At 47.0% G+C, this 18,828-nt stretch overlaps 1 protein-coding gene across 3 annotated transcripts in view; it reads left to right on the top strand.

The window, feature by feature from the left end:
* Nucleotides 1-18,828, top strand: part of TM6SF1 (transmembrane 6 superfamily member 1) — a 56,384-nt gene that overhangs the window by 31,830 nt on the left and 5,726 nt on the right. For all 3 annotated transcript variants that reach the window (XM_063448986.1, XM_063448987.1, XM_063448988.1), the window contains one exon: nt 18,699-18,820. In XM_063448986.1, coding sequence (XP_063305056.1) covers nt 18,699-18,820 — 122 coding nt within the window. The remainder of the gene's footprint in view (nt 1-18,698; nt 18,821-18,828) is intronic.

The following is an 18,828-nucleotide window of genomic DNA, read 5'->3' as shown; positions in this document are numbered from 1 at the left end:
GCATTTGCCAAACAGACCCGTCCTTTCCTCCTGCACTAATTATAGACTTTGGCTGCTGTATGAAGTCCAGTATTTTTAGCTTTTGATTTTCCCTTTGGTATTATTAGGTGAAAGACAAACATACCGTATACATAGCTGCAGCTCTACTAAAGAACAAACAGTTTCACTGTGTTATGTCAGGATCAAGACAGGGATCCAACACGCAGTGTACTAAAACTATAAAGACGTATACCGGACCTTAGAGTGGCCGGACTAACGTCAAGCAAACAAGGAATGGTCAGGGACAAGCCGAGGTCGAGGGAACGAGAAGACAGGTAAGCGTAAGCCGGGCCGAGTACAAGGATAAGAGAGGGAAGCAAAGTCAAGAAACAAGCCAAGTCAAACCGTAGAACACTAGGAGAATATAAACGCACTGAAGGGACAGGCAAGCTGAAACCATGACAGGGCAATGACTCACAGTAAGTGAGTACCTTTTATACCCTGTCTCTTTAATTGATATCCACGCCCCCAGAACGTCCTGGTTTGAGATTTCCCGCGGGTCGTGACGCAGAGTTGCGCCGCGTCATAAAAGGGGGCGGGGCTATCGCGGCCCGCGGCCAAAGTGCCGAAATTGCTGGAGAAGAAGGTGGTGTGTGGCAGGTACCATGACATGTTATAGAAAAGGTTTATAAGGTGTCAAAGCATTCAGCAGGATTGTTGACCCCTACATACTCCATTTGCTCAGCAGTGCCAAGTTGACTAGTTGTATATCTCTACTGTATAACGTGTTCAATATCTGGGGATCTCAAAAGAGACGTGGCTAGCCATTGCCATTAGTTGAATTCACTATGTAATACTTGTAACCATTCCCAGACATTCCTACTGTTAAACTGAATGTTTATGTAACATTACTAAACTTTCTGCTTGGCTTTGATTATATTTATATGGAATATCTACCCCTTTAAAGTGAGACACAGTCTTTCTTTCATTATGTTATTTAAAGGAACACTATACTGCATGTTTTCTAATGCTGTAGTGTTCCAGTAACTGTTTAGATGTTCAGATCCCCCTACATTGAAAAAAAAGCTGATTTATTTGCCTTTATTCTTCCATTGCACTGGTCTTGCCCCCACCTCCTCCGTCAATCCAATGCTTCCCCATAGATAATCACTGGGTGACTAGTGTGCATGTGTGACAAATCACCATGCTGAGACAAACAACATCTCCTCGTAGAGATACACTGCGTCAAAGAATCTCTATGGCTGCATTTGGAGGATTGAACCCACAAAGTTTCACTAGTGACTCTAGTGTGTATATGTTTATCAGTGTATGTCTGTGTCAGTGCCACTGTGCAGAGACATTCATCACACTTTTTTTACTTAAGAGCTCCCTGGTTTTCCCAATGTCCTTCACCAGGGATTTACATTGCTCAAGCCATGGACTCCCTGCTGGAACCGTGTGTATGAAAGTGCACCTTGTTTTCAATAAACCAGTTCTTATTCACCCTTCACTAAGTCTTGGCTAGTGTTTTGGTGAGGCAGCAATAACATCTATAATCACTCCAGGTACCCAATGCTAAAAGAGAAAGCCACTTGACAGAGAGGCTCAAGCTGAGTTAGTAACAATATTGTGTATATGTGCTTCCATCTCAGCATTCAAACTCCAACACTGTACACAAATATACCCCTGTATTCAAACATCAACACTACCTACAGCCACGTCCCTACATTCAATACTACACACAAGATAATCACTGCTTTCAGAATAGAAACATTACATAAATACACACAACACTACATGCAAACACACCCCTACACACAGGGCCGGACTGGGAAAAAAATTTGGCCCGGGCATTTTTCAATCACAGCGGCCCCCTGAGAAGGGGGCGGGGCCAGAGAGGGTGTGTTTTGTCATCACTAAGGACAAGCACACCCCCTTTCAAAGTTAGCATGTTAGTTCAATGCGCAGAGCCCTGCTGAAGAGCTCTAGCATGAGAAAAAGGCCCTGTATTTGGTCTGCGCAGCGCAAGCAAATTTAATAACATGCTTGCGCTGTGTTTGCTTTTCACTTGTCTCTGGTGTCTCAATAAGTGGGATACCAGAGGACAAAACGGCCAGGAAAGCGTATCATGCTAGGGGCTGTAGAGAGTGTGTGTATAGGGGGCATAGTGTGTATTGGGGATGTAGCGAGTGTGTGCATGACGGCTGTAGTGTGTGTAAGGGTTGTAGAGAGTGTGTGTTTAGAGAATGTAGCATGTATTTGTTAACAAGGAATGTAGTGTGTGCATAGGGGATCCAGAGCTTGTATGTCAGGAATGTAGTGTGTGTAGGTGGTGTAGTGTGTGTGTGTGTAGGAGATCTAGTGTGTAAAGGACCCAGAGTGTGTATAGGAGATTGTGTGTGTGTGTGTGTGTGTAGAGGATTTAGAGTGTATATAGGGATGTGTGTATGTGTGTGTAGATTAGATGATCCAGAGTTGGGTAAGGGATATAGTGTGTGTGTGTGTGTGTGTATATATATATTTATATATATATATATATATATACACACACTATATACATCCAAATATATATGTATATGTATATGTGATGGTCACCGTGTGTTAGGTGTGCTGTGTGCAGCATGTGTGTGTAAGGGTCACAGTGTGTTGGGTGTGTTGTGTGCAGCATGTGTGTGTGAGGGGTGCATCGTGTTGGGTGTGCTGTGTGCAGCATGTGTGTGTGAAGGGTGCAGTGTGTTGGGTGTGCTCTGTGCAGCATGTGTGTGTGAGGGGTGCATCGTATTGGGTGTGCTGTGTGCAGCATGTGTGTGTGAGGGTCACAGTGTGTTGGGTGTGTTGTGTGCAGCATGTGTGTGTGAGGGGTGCATCGTGTTGGGTGTGCTGTGTGCAGCATGTGTGTGTGAAGGGTGCAGTGTGTTGGGTGTGCTCTGTGCAGCATGTGTGTGTGAGGGGTGCATCGTATTGGGTGTGCTGTGTGCAGCATGTGAGTGTGAAGGGTGCAGTGTGTTGGGTGTGCTGTGTGCAGCATGTGTGTGTGAGGGGTGCATCGTGTTGGATGTGCTGTGTGCAGCATGTGTGTGTTGTGTGTGAGTAGTGCAGAATGTGTGTGAGGGATGCAGCATGTGTGTAAGGGTGTTCTCACCATCACATTCTATGTGTTTAATTATCTTTGTTAATTCACTGAGGGTTATTTTATATGATATATATATATATGTGTGTGTGTGTCTGAGGGTGCTGTGTGTGTGCGAGGGTGCTGTGTGTTTGAGCTTGCTGTGTGTGCGTGAGGGCGCTGTGTGGGTAAGTGTGCTGTGTGAGGGTGCTGTGTGTTTGTCTAAAGGTGCTGTGTTTGTGAGTGTGCTGTCTGTTTGAGCGTGCTGTGTGTTTGAGCATACTGTGTGTGCGTGAGGGTGCTGTGTGGGTAAGTGTGCTGTGTGGGTAAGTGTGCTGTTAGTGTGAGTGTGCTGTTAGTGTGAGTGTGCTGTGTTTGTCTGAGCTTGATGTGTGTGTCTGAGGGTGCTGTGTGTGAGGGTGCAGTGTGTGTTTGAGGGTGCTGTTAGTGTGCTGTGTATGTGTCTAACGGTGCTGTGTGTCTAATGTTCTGTGTGTCTAATGGTGCTGTGTGTCTGAGGGTTGCTGTGTGGGTTAGTGTGCTATGTGTGTGTGTCTGAGGGTGCTGTGTGTGTGTGAATATGTCTGGAGGGATTGTGTGTGTGTGTGGCGGGGGGCAAGGTGTAAAAGTATGATTCTTTTTAAAAAAAAATATTATTATAATTAAAAAAAATGTGGGATAAAATTCGATTTTTAAAAATAGGGGATAAATAAAAAAATATTAAAAATAATAAACTTCATATCCCCCCCTCCCTTCTTACTTTTAGCTTGGGAGGGGGGGAGCCGTGCGTCCATGGAGGAGTGCCTGGTGGTGCTTTCCCATGCTACAGTCCCTGGTGGTCCTAGTGGTGAGTGAACTCTACCCTGCAGTTCCTGGGGTAGAGTTCACTCTCGCGAGATCTGAGCGTTGCCGCGGTTACCGCGGCAACGCTCAGACCTCGCGAGAGGACCCGGCGGAGCTGCTGGCTAGAGCTCCGCCGGTCCTCTCCTCCCTCCCTCCCTCCCCAGGCCGGCATAGCTATGTCACAGTGCCTGTGGGCCGGTGAGGGAGATCTTTGATCTCCCCACCGGCCCCCCATGGAGGCACTATGCAGGGCCGGCACACTGATAGCGCTGGCCATGCAGGGGCTGGCAGGGGAGATTCTGTGATCTCCCCTGCCGGCCTCGGCCCCACGGCCATCGCGGCCCACCGGGCATTTGCCCGGTATGCCCGATGGCCAGTCCGGGCCTGCCTACACATGTCCTTTATACAAAAACATGCTTACATTCGAACACACAAACACTGCTCAGTGCTAAATACAACCATGCAATGATGTAGAGATGGTAGGCCCCTTGCTGGCAAAGCATTGTGGTAGTTGTATGACAGATGGGGATCTACTTTTTGACCATCCTTCCATTCTGGAGGGGGCGGGGGGGGGACAACAAAAATTCTTGCACAAGGATGCTCTCTACTTCAATTCCACTACTGAGACACATATAGACCCACACAGATACAGACAGGTAAAGATAGGCATACAGGGACAGGTACAGAAAAGCACAAACAGGTACAGACAGACGCAGATACAGACAGACACAGATAGGTGCACATAGGCACATACAGGCAGACACAGACATGTACACATATGCAGGCACAGTCACAGACAGGCATACAGACACACCATAAAAAAGGTTCCGTGTATTGCAGGGGATGGGGAGAGGCAGGCAGCAAGTCACTGTTTCAGGGCCGGCAGCCGTAAGCCTCCTGTAAATCAAGCAGGCAGCGTGCTGCCGGCCCTGGGCCTTATTTGGCAGTTGCCTGGTCTCCTCAGCTGCTACTGCCACGCTGTTCTGCTCCTTCTGCTGATCTCTTCAGTAACCCATAACTTGGGACATTTTTTTTCTTTTTTTTTAATAAGACCACCTCCAGTCTGAGCCACAGCTTGTCTCACAGAGAAAACAATAACTATCCCTTACTGAGATAGTGAGTGATATACTAAAGTGCCTGAATAAAAGCAGCTCAACACAAAAAGTGGAATACCTTAATCCACAATAAAGTGCAAAATATAAGAATAAAAAGGTATAAACAATATACCAGCAAGTGGAGCGCTATAATGAATATTAATATAAATAATGAGGGGGTATACTCACCCCTCCAACATAGTGATAACCAACATTGTATCACAGCTTGTCTCAGCTCATTCAGCCCATCTCAGGCTCCGCCAACACCTAAGACCTAAGTAACAAACGTGCTAGAACTAGGGAATCGCTGAGCATGAGTCATCTGGGAGCAGGCGTGGGGGGCGGTGGTAGACACACAGGAAATATGACATTCTATCACTGCCCTCCTTCTGCTCCCATACACAGTACTAGAAGGTAAGCTAAAACTGTGCATGTTTAGGCTGAAACCCATACAGGAGAAGAGGGTCAGCTTTGAGATGTATTTGGTTATAAATCACAGAGCACTAATGTGTATTTGGAGGCTAGATACATATACATGAGTCAAGAAGATACCGAGCCCAACATTCAGGGCCCCCCTAGCGATTCCTCTGATCTCTTCTGTCTACTAGTCTGGAATTTCCTTTTTAGAGTTATAAGCTGTGATCTCCAGAAAGAAAGTGCTACAGAGGCTTTGAGTCCCTTGGGACACGGTGTTTCCTACTTAAATAGATATTAAATTCAGTTTTATGAATAGACTCTCCTATTTTATGTCAGATACCATAAGTAGAAATAAATCATAACCCCTGTTTAGAAATGTAAGCAAAGTATTTAGAATTCCATTCTATTTCAACCTTTTAAAATCTGTCTTTGCCTTATTTAAATTTAGTCACTGTTGGAAGACTTGGAATGGCAAGAAGAACCTTGTGGGGTATTCTGGACTAACAGGCCCTAAACTTATTTTTATCTGCAAATCTGATTTTATTTTTTAAAAATCATTATTTTATTTACTTATTTTATATCACGTCGTGCATGTACAAAACAGAAGAAAAAAATAGCTTTACAGAAGTTTACATCATCATCCGAGTTAGCATTCTTGTAGTAAGATGTAATAAAATATTAAGAAGGCCAAATATCTTTCTCGTTTTATAGATATTTTGCATTCATTTTGGGTTAACAACAGAAATGAGCTGTTTTCTGAAAGAAAAAAAAAGTGCTATTCAACTTCTGAAAGCTCTACTAACCTATATGAAACAAAGGAAAATAATATTTTCAATGCTTGGTTTTTATCACTTGCAGGGTCAGTTAGTTTTATGTAATAAATTCATTTGGTTCAATCAAATCGTGCTGAATGAACGAACGAGTTTAGCCGAAACGAAAATACTAACGAATATCGTACGAAAACTAATGGAAGAATTGACGAATTTTGGTTCTGACTAAACTAATTTATTTTTCGTACAAATACATTCGTACGAAAAGAAAATTTCTGAAGTGCCCAAGTCTATTAGTTACTAAAGGGAGAATTCAAAGTGAATTTGACATTTAAAGGACCACTATAGTGCCAGGAAAACATACTCGTGAGGGGTTAAATTTACCTCTTTCTCCAGCGCCGGGCGGGGAACTCTCCTCCTCCTCTCCTCCTCCATATTGCCGTCATCTGATGAATGCGCATGCGCGGCAGGAGCCACGCGCGCATTCAGCCAGTCCATAGGAAAGCATTCTCAATGCTTTCCTATGGACGCTGGCGTCTTCTCACTGTGAAAATCACAGTGAGAAGCACGGAAGCGCCTCTAGCGGCTGTCAATGAGACAGCCACTAGAGGCTGGATTAACCCTATTATAAACATAGCAGTTTTTCTGAAATTGCTATGTTTACAGCTGCAGGGTTAACACTAGATGGACCTGGCACCCAGACCACTTCATTAAGCTGAAGTGGTCTGGGTGCCTATAGTGGTCCTTTAAGGCCACAGTAGTCTTAACTAAATATTTTAAGCTAAGTGTAATTGATCTTATTTTAGAATTAGCACAAATGTATTAAATGAATGTTAAATAATCAATAACATTGTTTACAAAGCAGGTACATAGGAGAGAGGAGTAAAAAAAAAAAAAGGACTTGTGGTGAGTTTTGGGGCCGACTGCGGGAAGACAGACTGGCCTTAAAACCTAAAGCCTGGCCTCTGAGTGGATGGTCGGGCCTGAGGACTCCTGTGGCCAATGAGATCGTGAGTGAGCAGAGACTGAGAAGCTCTGCCTCGTGATACCCTGCATAATATCAAAGGCTGCCGGGATACCAAATGTCACACCACTACACCACTGGCATTAGAAAGTACAGCTTTTGCAAGAAACAGGCGCAAAAGGGGAGCAGCCAACCACATAAATCACAATCATGCTTCAGACTTTAGTGGGTGGAAATGAGCTCAAATGTGTTGCTGCAGTGTGTGTGTGTGTGTGTTTATATATCCAGAACAGTATGTATGTATAACAATGTGTAGTTTAGTGTAAATGTGTAACAGTGTGGGTGTATACATCAGTGTGGGTATCTGTAAGCGTATGAGTGTGTATGTGCCAATATGTATGTATATATCTGTGTATATGTGTTTCTGTGAGTGTATGAGTGTGTGTATGTGTAATTCTGTGCGTAACTGAGTATATCTAACAGTGCATATGTGTATATGTGTGTGGGTCAGTGAGAGTGTGTGAATCAGTGTGTGCCAGTTGAAACTTTGCCTTTCAAAAAAGCAAGAGTGGGGGGTGGTGGAGCCAACTATCGACTGAAGCAGACGCACTAGGCTCAAGCTCCTGAGAGAGTTCTGACAAATATCATAATTATTGCTACACAACCGGTCTGTAATAATCTCAACATCGTTCAGACAACATGGGAAAGAAAAGTAAACCTCGCAGTAGGGAAACACCCTCCTCTTCCAAAGATATAGACACAAAATGGCCCCACGTGGTAGGACTTAGACATTGCGTCTGAAGATAGCGACTATGATGACTCTCCATTCTGAAGCCCCTCCCTACACCTAAACAGACAAACTCCAATACTCCCCTGGAGCAACTGCCTGCGAATAAGGCAGACATTCAGAACCTATTGAAATAGATAAAGGCCCTATTTGCTGCCAACTGCCTTGGTCCAAGATGATTTAGGGGCTATAACAGCCAGGCTGCAGACAGTGGAATATGATGGTGACATGGCTAAAGGCAAATATGATTACCTGCAGACCAAGGTGGAGAAGGTTAGGGATGCAAAATTAATCATGGAGGGCAAGATGGCCGCACTTGAGAATGCCAAACGTCAGCGGAATCTCAGAGTCTGAGGGGTCTCTGATGACATAACAGACACATAAGTTTCCCACTTTCTCAGATGTATGCTGAGCTCCCTGCTCTCACCCTCTCAAGCTAAAGCCGCCTTGCTGGAGTACCACTTTCGAATTCCAAAATCACCTAGAGCCCCTTATTGCTGTGCTTTCAATCGCTCAAAAGTAAGCAACTCATACAAGCCGCTACTCGTGAAATGCCTACTTACCACTTTGAGGGATCTGACGTCTCCTTGTTCAATGGTCTTACTAGATCCACCATGCTGTGGCGCCAATCCCTTTGTCCCGTGACCCAGAAGTTAAGAGATCACAAAGTGATATACCGCTGGGGCCCTGGTCGAAAGCTATCAGTGCTCCATGATGGGAAATGGATTCAGCTTGTTGTCCTTGTACTTTATGATGTGAATTTGATGTCGCTATCTACTGGTATTATGGAATGCACCTAAAATGTAGCGCAGTATGCTTCTTTCTGTTTGGATGAATCTTTATAAGCTACAATAAAAATACAAATATATATATTTTTTTTTTTTTTAAAGCAAGAGCAGTTTTTTGTCCCATTACCGAACCTTGAAGGGGCTGAAATATTGACAGCATTCTGTTCATTTCATTCCTTGATGTACGTTCCTTCCTGATATAATTTTTCATTTTATATTTTTATATCTGTATAGTATGTGACATTATGCATTATAGGGCTGATATTTTCAAATAAAGTGTTATTCCCTGATTGGAGATTGGTGTGGTACACAGAGATTGGAACCTCTGATACTGAGGCTCAGCTCACCAAGCAAATTTATTTTAGAGGGAAAAAAAGAGAAATGAAACAAAACATATTTTGTCTGAAAAAGTGTCAGAAAGATTGATAAACATGTTGCCTAAAAAAAAAGTGTGGGGCGTGGCCTAGCGGCGGAACAGAATGGCCGCATAAACACACAACTCCTCCGAGCAAGCCCGCAAATCACGAGAAAGCAGCCACCCTACCTCAAAATGGGGAAACACGCCAAAGCTGGGAGCACCCCTAAACCCTCAGGGACATGCCCGGCACTGATGCACACCTCCATGTGGCAATTCTTAGCCGCGACACCGGACCCGAACTCCCAGGCGGCATCTGAGGCCTATACGCAGTCAGAAGCCTCCACTCCTAACTCCTACTCCCCAGAGAGGGAAGACCACATGGCTGCCCCACCGCCAGACTGGCATAGCCTGCTAAAGGCACTACCAACCCGGGCAGACCTGGCTAACGCTACCACAGCCCTCCAGGCCTCCATCAGGGCGGACCTCCAACTGATGAGAACAGACATACAAGGTATTGCAGACCGCATGGCCCAAATAGAGGCAGACCATGACAACTTAACAGCGACACAGGCGACCCAAGCAGCGAACCAGACACAACAAATGACCCAAATGCAGGCCATGGCACGGCACATAGAAGACCTGGAAAACAGGGGCCGCAGAAATAATCTACGGATACGCGGCCTAAAAGAAGGGGATGAAACTCCCGCCCAATTAATAGGCCTGCTCACGACCATATTCAACGGCCTCCTGGGGCACCCCGAGGAGACCCCTATAGCGCTTGTCAGGGCCCACAGGGCGCTGAGACCCAGAGGTCCGCCGGAAGCCCCTCCACGAGACGTAATTTGCTGCCTAGAGATCTATGCGCTGAAGGAATAGATCCTACATGAGGCCCGCAACAAAGGAGAGATCGTACACGACGGCCACCAACTTCAAATATACCCAGACCTCTGCCTGGCCACACTGGGGTAGCGCAGAGCTCTGAAACCACTCACTAGAGCATTGGCCACCCAGAAAATAAGATACAGATGCACCTTCCCGACGGGACTGATTGCCAACACAACAAGCGGCCCCAGACAGGTACGCATGGCACAGGATCTACAGGACCTCACGGAAGAACTCCAATTGACCCCACTCCACCTGCGATGGCCGGACCCACTGGACTCCTACAACAACCCACCAACGCCACAAAGGGGGCAGCCACAGCCGCAACAACGACCCAGAACCCGGATGGAAACCGTGAGACCGGCCGGGACGACTCGCTAGCTACACCAGGCGATTCTAAGAACACGAGGGGACACGCGGAACACGTAACTATAATCACACACATCTGGGCCCTAGGCCGCACATGCACACGGACCATACACACAGGTCTCACATTTCAAATTCCGCTGAGACCATTGGGGAGGGTGTCGGGAAGGGGGTATGGAGGGGGGCCAGGCGAGACACAGTGGGAACTTGAACTCTTGCCCGGGCCCTCCACAAATGGGACTATGGTGGCCATGAACAGGCTAAAGAGTACAATGACGATTTGGGGAGGGGGGTGAGGAGGGAGAGGGTGGGAAGGGAGTGTATTCCCCCCCCCCAAGGTAGAAGGCTGAGAGGGCCAGTGGGGATGTCACCACCTAGAAACGAACAAGCCCGGTGCCGAGGGAACCGGGAGGACGAACCCCCACCAGCCAGGCCCCCACCGGCAAAACGAGACAGCAACACGATGGACCCTCCACTGTAGAAACTGGGAACGGCACCTATGGCCCACCTGGTTGGCATCACCAGGAAACCCCACTTGACAGGGTCACTCTTGCAATGTAGTCAGATCTAAAGGATGGGAGGGGGGATAGAAGGGGTGAAAAATTAATAAACGAAAGTAGACCAGTCTGCCTGGATACCCAGGACACGATATAACGCCTGAGGATCGGGCCTCCCAAGTGACAAACCTATAGAGGCGGGTAATGACGGAGGACACAGGTGGCCCTAGTTAGGAAAAAGTCTCCCACACACTGCCCACTGGAAGGGCACACCTTAGTGTCCCACCACCCTCTAGACCCCGACTGAGGGAAAGGGATCGACCCTTGGGGACGACGAGGAGATAGGCCACGCCAGGGCCGCCATCAGGGGGTGACAACCGTGACAGTTGTCACGGGCCCGGCGGCCCTGGGGGGCCCAGACTGCTCTGGCAGTCCCGGGCCCCACTTTCCCTCCCTGCACACATAGATAGCGAATATCGCTATCTATGTGTGCAGCCGCGGGCCCCCCAGCTCCCTGTTACCGCAGAGGGGGCCCAGCACACTGCCTCTTCTCTTCTCCTCCCTGCTAATAACTCTCGCAAGACCCGGTTGCCAAGGCAACGCTCCGCGGGTCTCGCGAGAGTTATTGGAGGCGAGAAGAGGAGAAGCTGTGTGCTGCCTGGGCCCCCTTTGCGGTAACAGGGAACCCGGGGGGCCCCACCACGCCACCGGACCACCGGGGATGGAATCTCCCCCCTCTCTAGACACAGGTAAGCAGGGAGGGGGGAGAAACAATTTAATTAATTTTTTTTTTTTAATAATGTTAAAATGCCCCCCCCCTCCCTCCTCATCGGACATTTACACACACACACACACCACATACACTGACACAACACACACACACACACACACTGACACAACACACACACACACACACACACACACTACATACACTGACAAAACACACACACTGCATACACTGACACAAAACACACACACACACACTACATACACTGACAAAACACACACACTGCATACACTGACACAAAACACACACACACACACTACATACACTGACACAACACACACACACACACACTGCATACACTGACACAACACACACACACTACATACACTGACAAAACACACACACTGCATACACTGACACAAAACACACACACACACACACACACACACTACATACACTGACACAACACACACACACTGCATACACTGACACAACACACACACACTACATACACTGACACAACACACACTACATACACTGACACAACACACACACACACACTGCATACACTGACACAACACACACACACTGCATACACTGACACAACACACACACACTACATACACTGACACAACACACACACACACTACATACACTGACACAACACATACACTAACACAACACACACTGCATATACCAACACAACACACACTGCATATACCAACACAACACACACTGCATATACCAACACAACACACACTGCATACACTAACAACACACACTCTACATACACTGACACAACACACTCTGCATACACTGACACAACACACACACTGCATACACTAACACAACACACACACTGCATACACTAACACAACACACACTCTGCATACACTGACACAACACACACACCGCATACACTAACACAACACACTCTGCATACACTGACAACACACACTGCATACACAAACACACACACTGCATACACTAATACAACACACACTGCATACACTAACACACACAGTGCATACACTAATACAATACACACACTGCATTCACTAATACAATCTGCACTCTGCATACACTACACACTAACACACTCACTGCATCCACTATACTGACACACACTCTGCATTCGCTACACATTACCACACTCTGCATTCACTACACTAACACACACTCTGCATCCGCTACACACTAACACACTCTGCATTCACTACACTAACACACACTCTGCATCCGCTACACACTAACACACTCTCTGCATTCACTACACTAACACAGACTCTGCATCCACTACACACTAACACACTCTCTGCATTCACTACACATTAACACACTCTCTGCATTCACTACACTAACACACTCTCTGCATTCACTACACTAAGACACTCTCTGCATTCACTACACTAAGACACTCTGCATTCACTACACATTGACACACTCTCTGCATTCACTACACATTAACACACTCTCTGCATTCACTACACATTAACACACACTCTGCATTCACTACAAATTTACACACACACTACATTCATTACACTGACACACTCTGCATTCACTACACCCTAACACACACTCTGCATTCACTACACCCTAACACACACTCTGCATTCACTAAACTATGCACACACTCTGGATTCACTATACTGACACACGCTCTGCATTCACTACACTAACATACACTCTGCATCACCTGTACACACAGCATCCACTACACAAACATCCTGTATTCACAGTACACACACTACATCCACCACAAATTGAAACATTCTGCATTCACTATACACACACACTGTGTCTAATACACACACTACATCCACTACAGACACTGCATCCACTAAACACATTTCATCTAGTACATACAAACACTACATCCACTACACAAACACACACTACATCACTGTACACACACTACATCCACTACTCAAAAACTCTCTGCATTCACTACACATTAACACTCTGCATTCACTACACTAACACACACTCTGCATCTGCTACACACTAACACACCCTCTGCATTCACTACACATTGACACACACTCTGCATTCACTACACATTTACAAACACTCTGCATTCACTGCACTAACACACAGGGGGGGGGCCAGACCTTGTGCTTTGTCAGGGGCCCCAAAATTTCTGATGGCAGCCCTGGGCCACGCTCCCACCGGACGGGGGTGTAGAGTTTACGGTGGGGGGACTCGACTGGGCCGACTGGTACGGCCGAGCCGACTCCTGCCTAGCCCACACCTTTACCTTACTTGGTTACATAGTTTGATTTACTGTTAACTGTTATTGGTTGAATTTGTTATTTTTCACAGCGCGTGGCTCTCGCCCAGGGGGCACCCGGGGGCGGGGGGGAGCTAAAACCCGCACCCGTGGATCGGCACTTAAGACTCCCGCAACCACCCAACACTTGCCCCATTTACCCCACCCAAAAGCCAACAACCCAGTCGCGCCCTGACCATGCCTGGCCCGACCACACACACGAGTGGAGATCAACCTCCTCTCCATTAACGCTAAAGGCTTGAACATACCAGAAAAGCGCTCTAATGCGCTGCACCATTTCCACAGTCACAGGGCACATGTAGTGCTAATCCAAGAAACCCACTTTAAAGAGGGTCAGGCCCCAAAGCTCACAGACCGACGATACACCCAATGCTTCCTTAGTAATAATCCAGAAGGGAAAACCAAAGGCACAGCAATACTGATCCATAAGTTGCTGAACTTTGCTCCCACCGATATTCAAAGTGACAAACAGGGACGGTACATCTGCGTTAAAGGAACAATAGCTGACCGACCCTACACGTTTGTATGCCTTTATGCCCCTAATAGGTGCCAACACCTTTTTCTGCATTCCACAACCAGGGCCATAGAGAAGTTCGCCACGGGATGCCTGATCGAGGGGGGGAGACCTGAATGTAGCCCTGAGGCCGACTGTTGACACGTCAACGGGTACCTCAACGCTGCCCCGCCACATCCTAATGGACATAGGACCGAGACTACACCTTTTACTCGACTCCTAACGAGACATATTCGAGGATAGACTATTTTCTCATGCCACATTACTACCTGACAGAAATCCGACGGACCGCTATAGGCACGGCGACCTGGTCTGACCATGCCTCGGTCTTGATGACATTGACATCCCTGCTATTCAGACCCACTTGCAACAACTGGAGGCTCAACGACTCCCTCCTTAATGACCCAGTTGTGACGACAGAGGCCAAAACACGACTGGCGCAATATTTCACAGATAATGACACACCTGACGTCACGCACTTCTGCCTATGGGAAGCTCACAAATGTGTGATGAGGGGACACTTCATAGCGAAAGGAGCAGCCCTTAAACATGCAAAAGCCGCCAGACTCAACACCCTGCTGACCGGAATACGGACACTGGAAGACACACACAAACAGACCCACCTCCCAGACCCATTCTTAACGCCAACTACCACAGGGCATACTTACACACCAAGGCGTTTTTCTATACCAACGCTAACAAATGCGGCACCCTCCTCGCCCACATGATAGCCAAAAAGAGAGCAACAGCATACATTCCTAAAATCAGAGACAAACAGGGGAGGAATCATAGCATGCTACGGGACATGGCGGACGCCATACGAACTACGAACTTACTCTGCTGACCTATACACAATAGACCCACACGCGACAGACAGAGCACTAGCAGACAAGAAAACACGTATAACACGATATCTATAATCACGCATAGGCACACGCCTCACGCAAGAGGCAAGCACGGAACTAGACGAACCAATCACAACACAGGAAGTAGCATGGGCCCGCAAAAAGGCCAAATCGGGCAAGAGCCCAGGACTAGACGGCCTACCAATAAGGTATTACAAAACTTACTCAGAGCTTTTCATCCCACGCCTCCTGGCAGCCCTCAACGCGATCCGTGACGGGACACAAGTCCCGACACAAACCCTAGAAGTGAACATCGCCTTAATCACCAAAGAAGGGAAGGACCCTGAAGTATGCGCCAATTACCGGCCAATATCCCTGCTCAACTGCGATCTGAAACTCTTCACCAAGATACTCTCGCAGAGACTGCAGACCTTTCTCCCGGACTTGATACATGGGGACCAAGTGGGATTCACCCCACAACGTGAAGCAAGGGATAACACGACCAGGGCACTAGCCCTAATCCACACCGCAACAACCAGCAAAACAGGCCTTCTCTTGCTCTCTACAGATGCGGAGAAGGCCTTTGATAAGATGTCCTGTGACTTCATGTTCCGGGTGCTGGAAGAGCTGGGGATGGGACCATTTATGATGGCCTGGATCAGAGCGCTATACTCGAGACCGACGGCGCGAATCTGCATAAACGGAGCCTTCACCAACCCCTTCCCGATAAAGAATGGGACCAGACAGGGTTGCCCCCTCTCACCCCTCCTATTCGTGCTAGCCCTGGAACCATTTCTGAACTCAATCCGAAACAACCCACTCATCCCGGGGCTGGAGGTAGGGAAGAGGAAGTATTCCGTAGCAGCATATGCGGACGATTTACTGTTCTTCATCACCAAACCAGAAACCACTATGCCGGCAATACTGAGGAATTCAACACATATGGAGAGCTATCGAACTTCAAGATAAACTTCTCCAAATCCACAATACTTAAGCGCAAGTCAACGACACTGAGACAGGAACTCCCGTTCCAATGGTCAGACACCTCCTTGAGGTATCTTGGGGCGATGATCACGAAAGATCTCACCCAGCTATACGCGGCCAACTTTCAACCACTGTTGAACACCATTCAGAAAGACTTAAAAGACTGGGAGCAGGTGCGACTCTCGTGGTTCGGAAGGGTGGGAGTTCTTAAGATGAATGTCTTGCCGCGGGTGTTGTACCTGTTCCAGGCCATCCCCAGCGCCATCCTGGAGGCCTTCTTCGCCTTTCTCAGAGCCATGGCCCTCAGGTTCGCCTGGCAGAAATTGAAAGTGAGAATAAAACACGACGTACTCACACTACCAAAAGAAAATGGAGGGCTAGCCCTCCCAGACTTTAAAGGGTACTATAGAGCCACACATATCCAACGGATAGTAGAATGGACTAAACCAGGAGTGGCCAAACCCTGGAAGGACATAGAGGAACTCAAACAACCCATTCATGCTACAGTTCAGATACCGACAATTGAAAATGTTCGCACAAACACTACTCCAAACACACAACACCACCAGACCACTGACACTATTTGAAGAAATCTGTCTGAACCCAGACCCCCTAGCAAAAGGTCTCTCCACACTCTATGGCATGCTCATGCGGATGAGGAGACAACCACCCCCAAGCTTCATGGGGAAATGGGAAGTAGCTTTAGGCACAACCTTCACACCTGCCCAATGGAACAAGATATGTACTCTCACACTACACTGTGCGCCGTCCAGCGGGACGCGGGAAACGACATACAAAATTCTGGCACTCTGGTACCGCACCCCGTATCAAACACACATATATGACCCCACGACAGACGACACATGCTGGAGATGCACTAGACACACAGGTACCTACCTCCACATATGGTGGGAATGCCCACTCATTCAACCATACTGGGAGAACATACATAAAATCATCAAGAGATTCACCGACGCCTCACCACCAAAGGACCCTGCAACATTCCTCATCCACCACACCACGACAAAGGCATCAATATATAAGAAATCCCTCACAATTAGAATACTTAATGTGGCTAAAAGCCTCATCCCCATCTACTGGAAAAAACATTCCGCACCATCACTGGGAACATGGTACCAATGCATGGAGGAACTCAGAGCACTAGAGGAGCTTTCCCTATTGGCAGAAGGGAAAGCGCAGACATACCAGACAATATGGACACACTGGATCTTGACTACTGGACGCCCGGACTTCCAAGACATGCTACACTAACCGTACAGGCACGGACCAGACTACAGACGGACTGGATGGGAAACAACATTCTCCCGCCCTCCCCCTCCCTCTCCCCCCCCCCCCCCGTGGGCCAGGGAGCGAGGGCACGCAAACGATAGGAGTGACTGATGAGGCACCACAGATAGGCAGGCTCAAGCACTGTACATAGGGCATATCATGCACAGGGATGCAGACAAAGAAAAAAGGGGGGCACCTCAACACACCGGCATCAATGGGGAAAGGAACACCATACAGATAACCCCGAGACCGCAAACCAGGGTGTCACCTACGATGGTTAGATAGACAACGATAAGACACCACAAGATATAGACCAGTTCAAACAGACATCGCTGTCAGCAGACACCAAGAGGGAGAACGCACCACCACTCCCCTCCCCCCTCACGGTGAAAGACACCTACCCTTAGCGTATGAGACCCCAAACATGACTCCCATGACGACTACTAGACCCAGGTATAATAAACACACTGGGAACCCTGAGCCATGCCTATCTTATTGCATATTTGTCAGGACCTGCGAGTCCACCGTAGATGGACCATGAAAGCTCTATGATGTCTTGTATGTCACTATAATATTTCTACATGATTGGACATGCGCATCCACACTATTGAATTACCTCATGAACATCTTGATAAACTCGAATAAAAATATATTTACAAAAAAAAAAGTGTATTTAAAAATGATAGTTAAGGAGCAAAATAAGAAAAATATTTTTTTTAAAAAGGAACAATAAATTGTGCCAAAAAATTTGCCTAAAATTAGCTGTAGAAGTGACCGGAAAGGGAAACAATAAGGTATGAATATTATGGATAATGCATTGAAAAAAAAATGCAAAAAGCCCTTTAAAGTTTTATTAGCAGGCAGATCCGTCCCTTCCTAGAAAGAGGCTCGGCCAATCAGGAGCTTCTCATTCTGGGCTATAGAATGTTTTTTTATACCAATTCAAGAGTTTGTGTGATACGTTATACACCAGCGTTCTCCCAAATGAATTGTCTTGAATGTAGTCCAATCTTTATCTAAAAGACTATAAAAACTGATTCAATTGTTGCATCTTCCGGTTGCCAAGCCCTGAAAATGTGTTGGAACATTAATACTAAGAACGTGTTAAGAATGAATGTGACACTATATGAGTTAAATAGTATTAAGCCTTTTAAAAAAGTACTTTATCAATAGCATGCTTTGTTGTGACAGGTAAATATGGAACAAGATTATGTCCTGCCGCCCTGTTAAGCTTACCGTATATATGTCTCCCTCTCTGGGCTGGATATAGAATCTACAAACAACCATCAAGCTTGCAAACCCCACCTTCCCAGGTAAAATG

Source organism: Pelobates fuscus, chromosome 3, assembly GCF_036172605.1.
Source record: "Pelobates fuscus isolate aPelFus1 chromosome 3, aPelFus1.pri, whole genome shotgun sequence".
NCBI classification, from domain to species: Eukaryota; Metazoa; Chordata; class Amphibia; order Anura; family Pelobatidae; genus Pelobates; species Pelobates fuscus.
The sequence above is the reverse complement of the archived record's forward strand: the minus strand, read 5'-3'. Positions and strand labels throughout refer to the sequence as shown.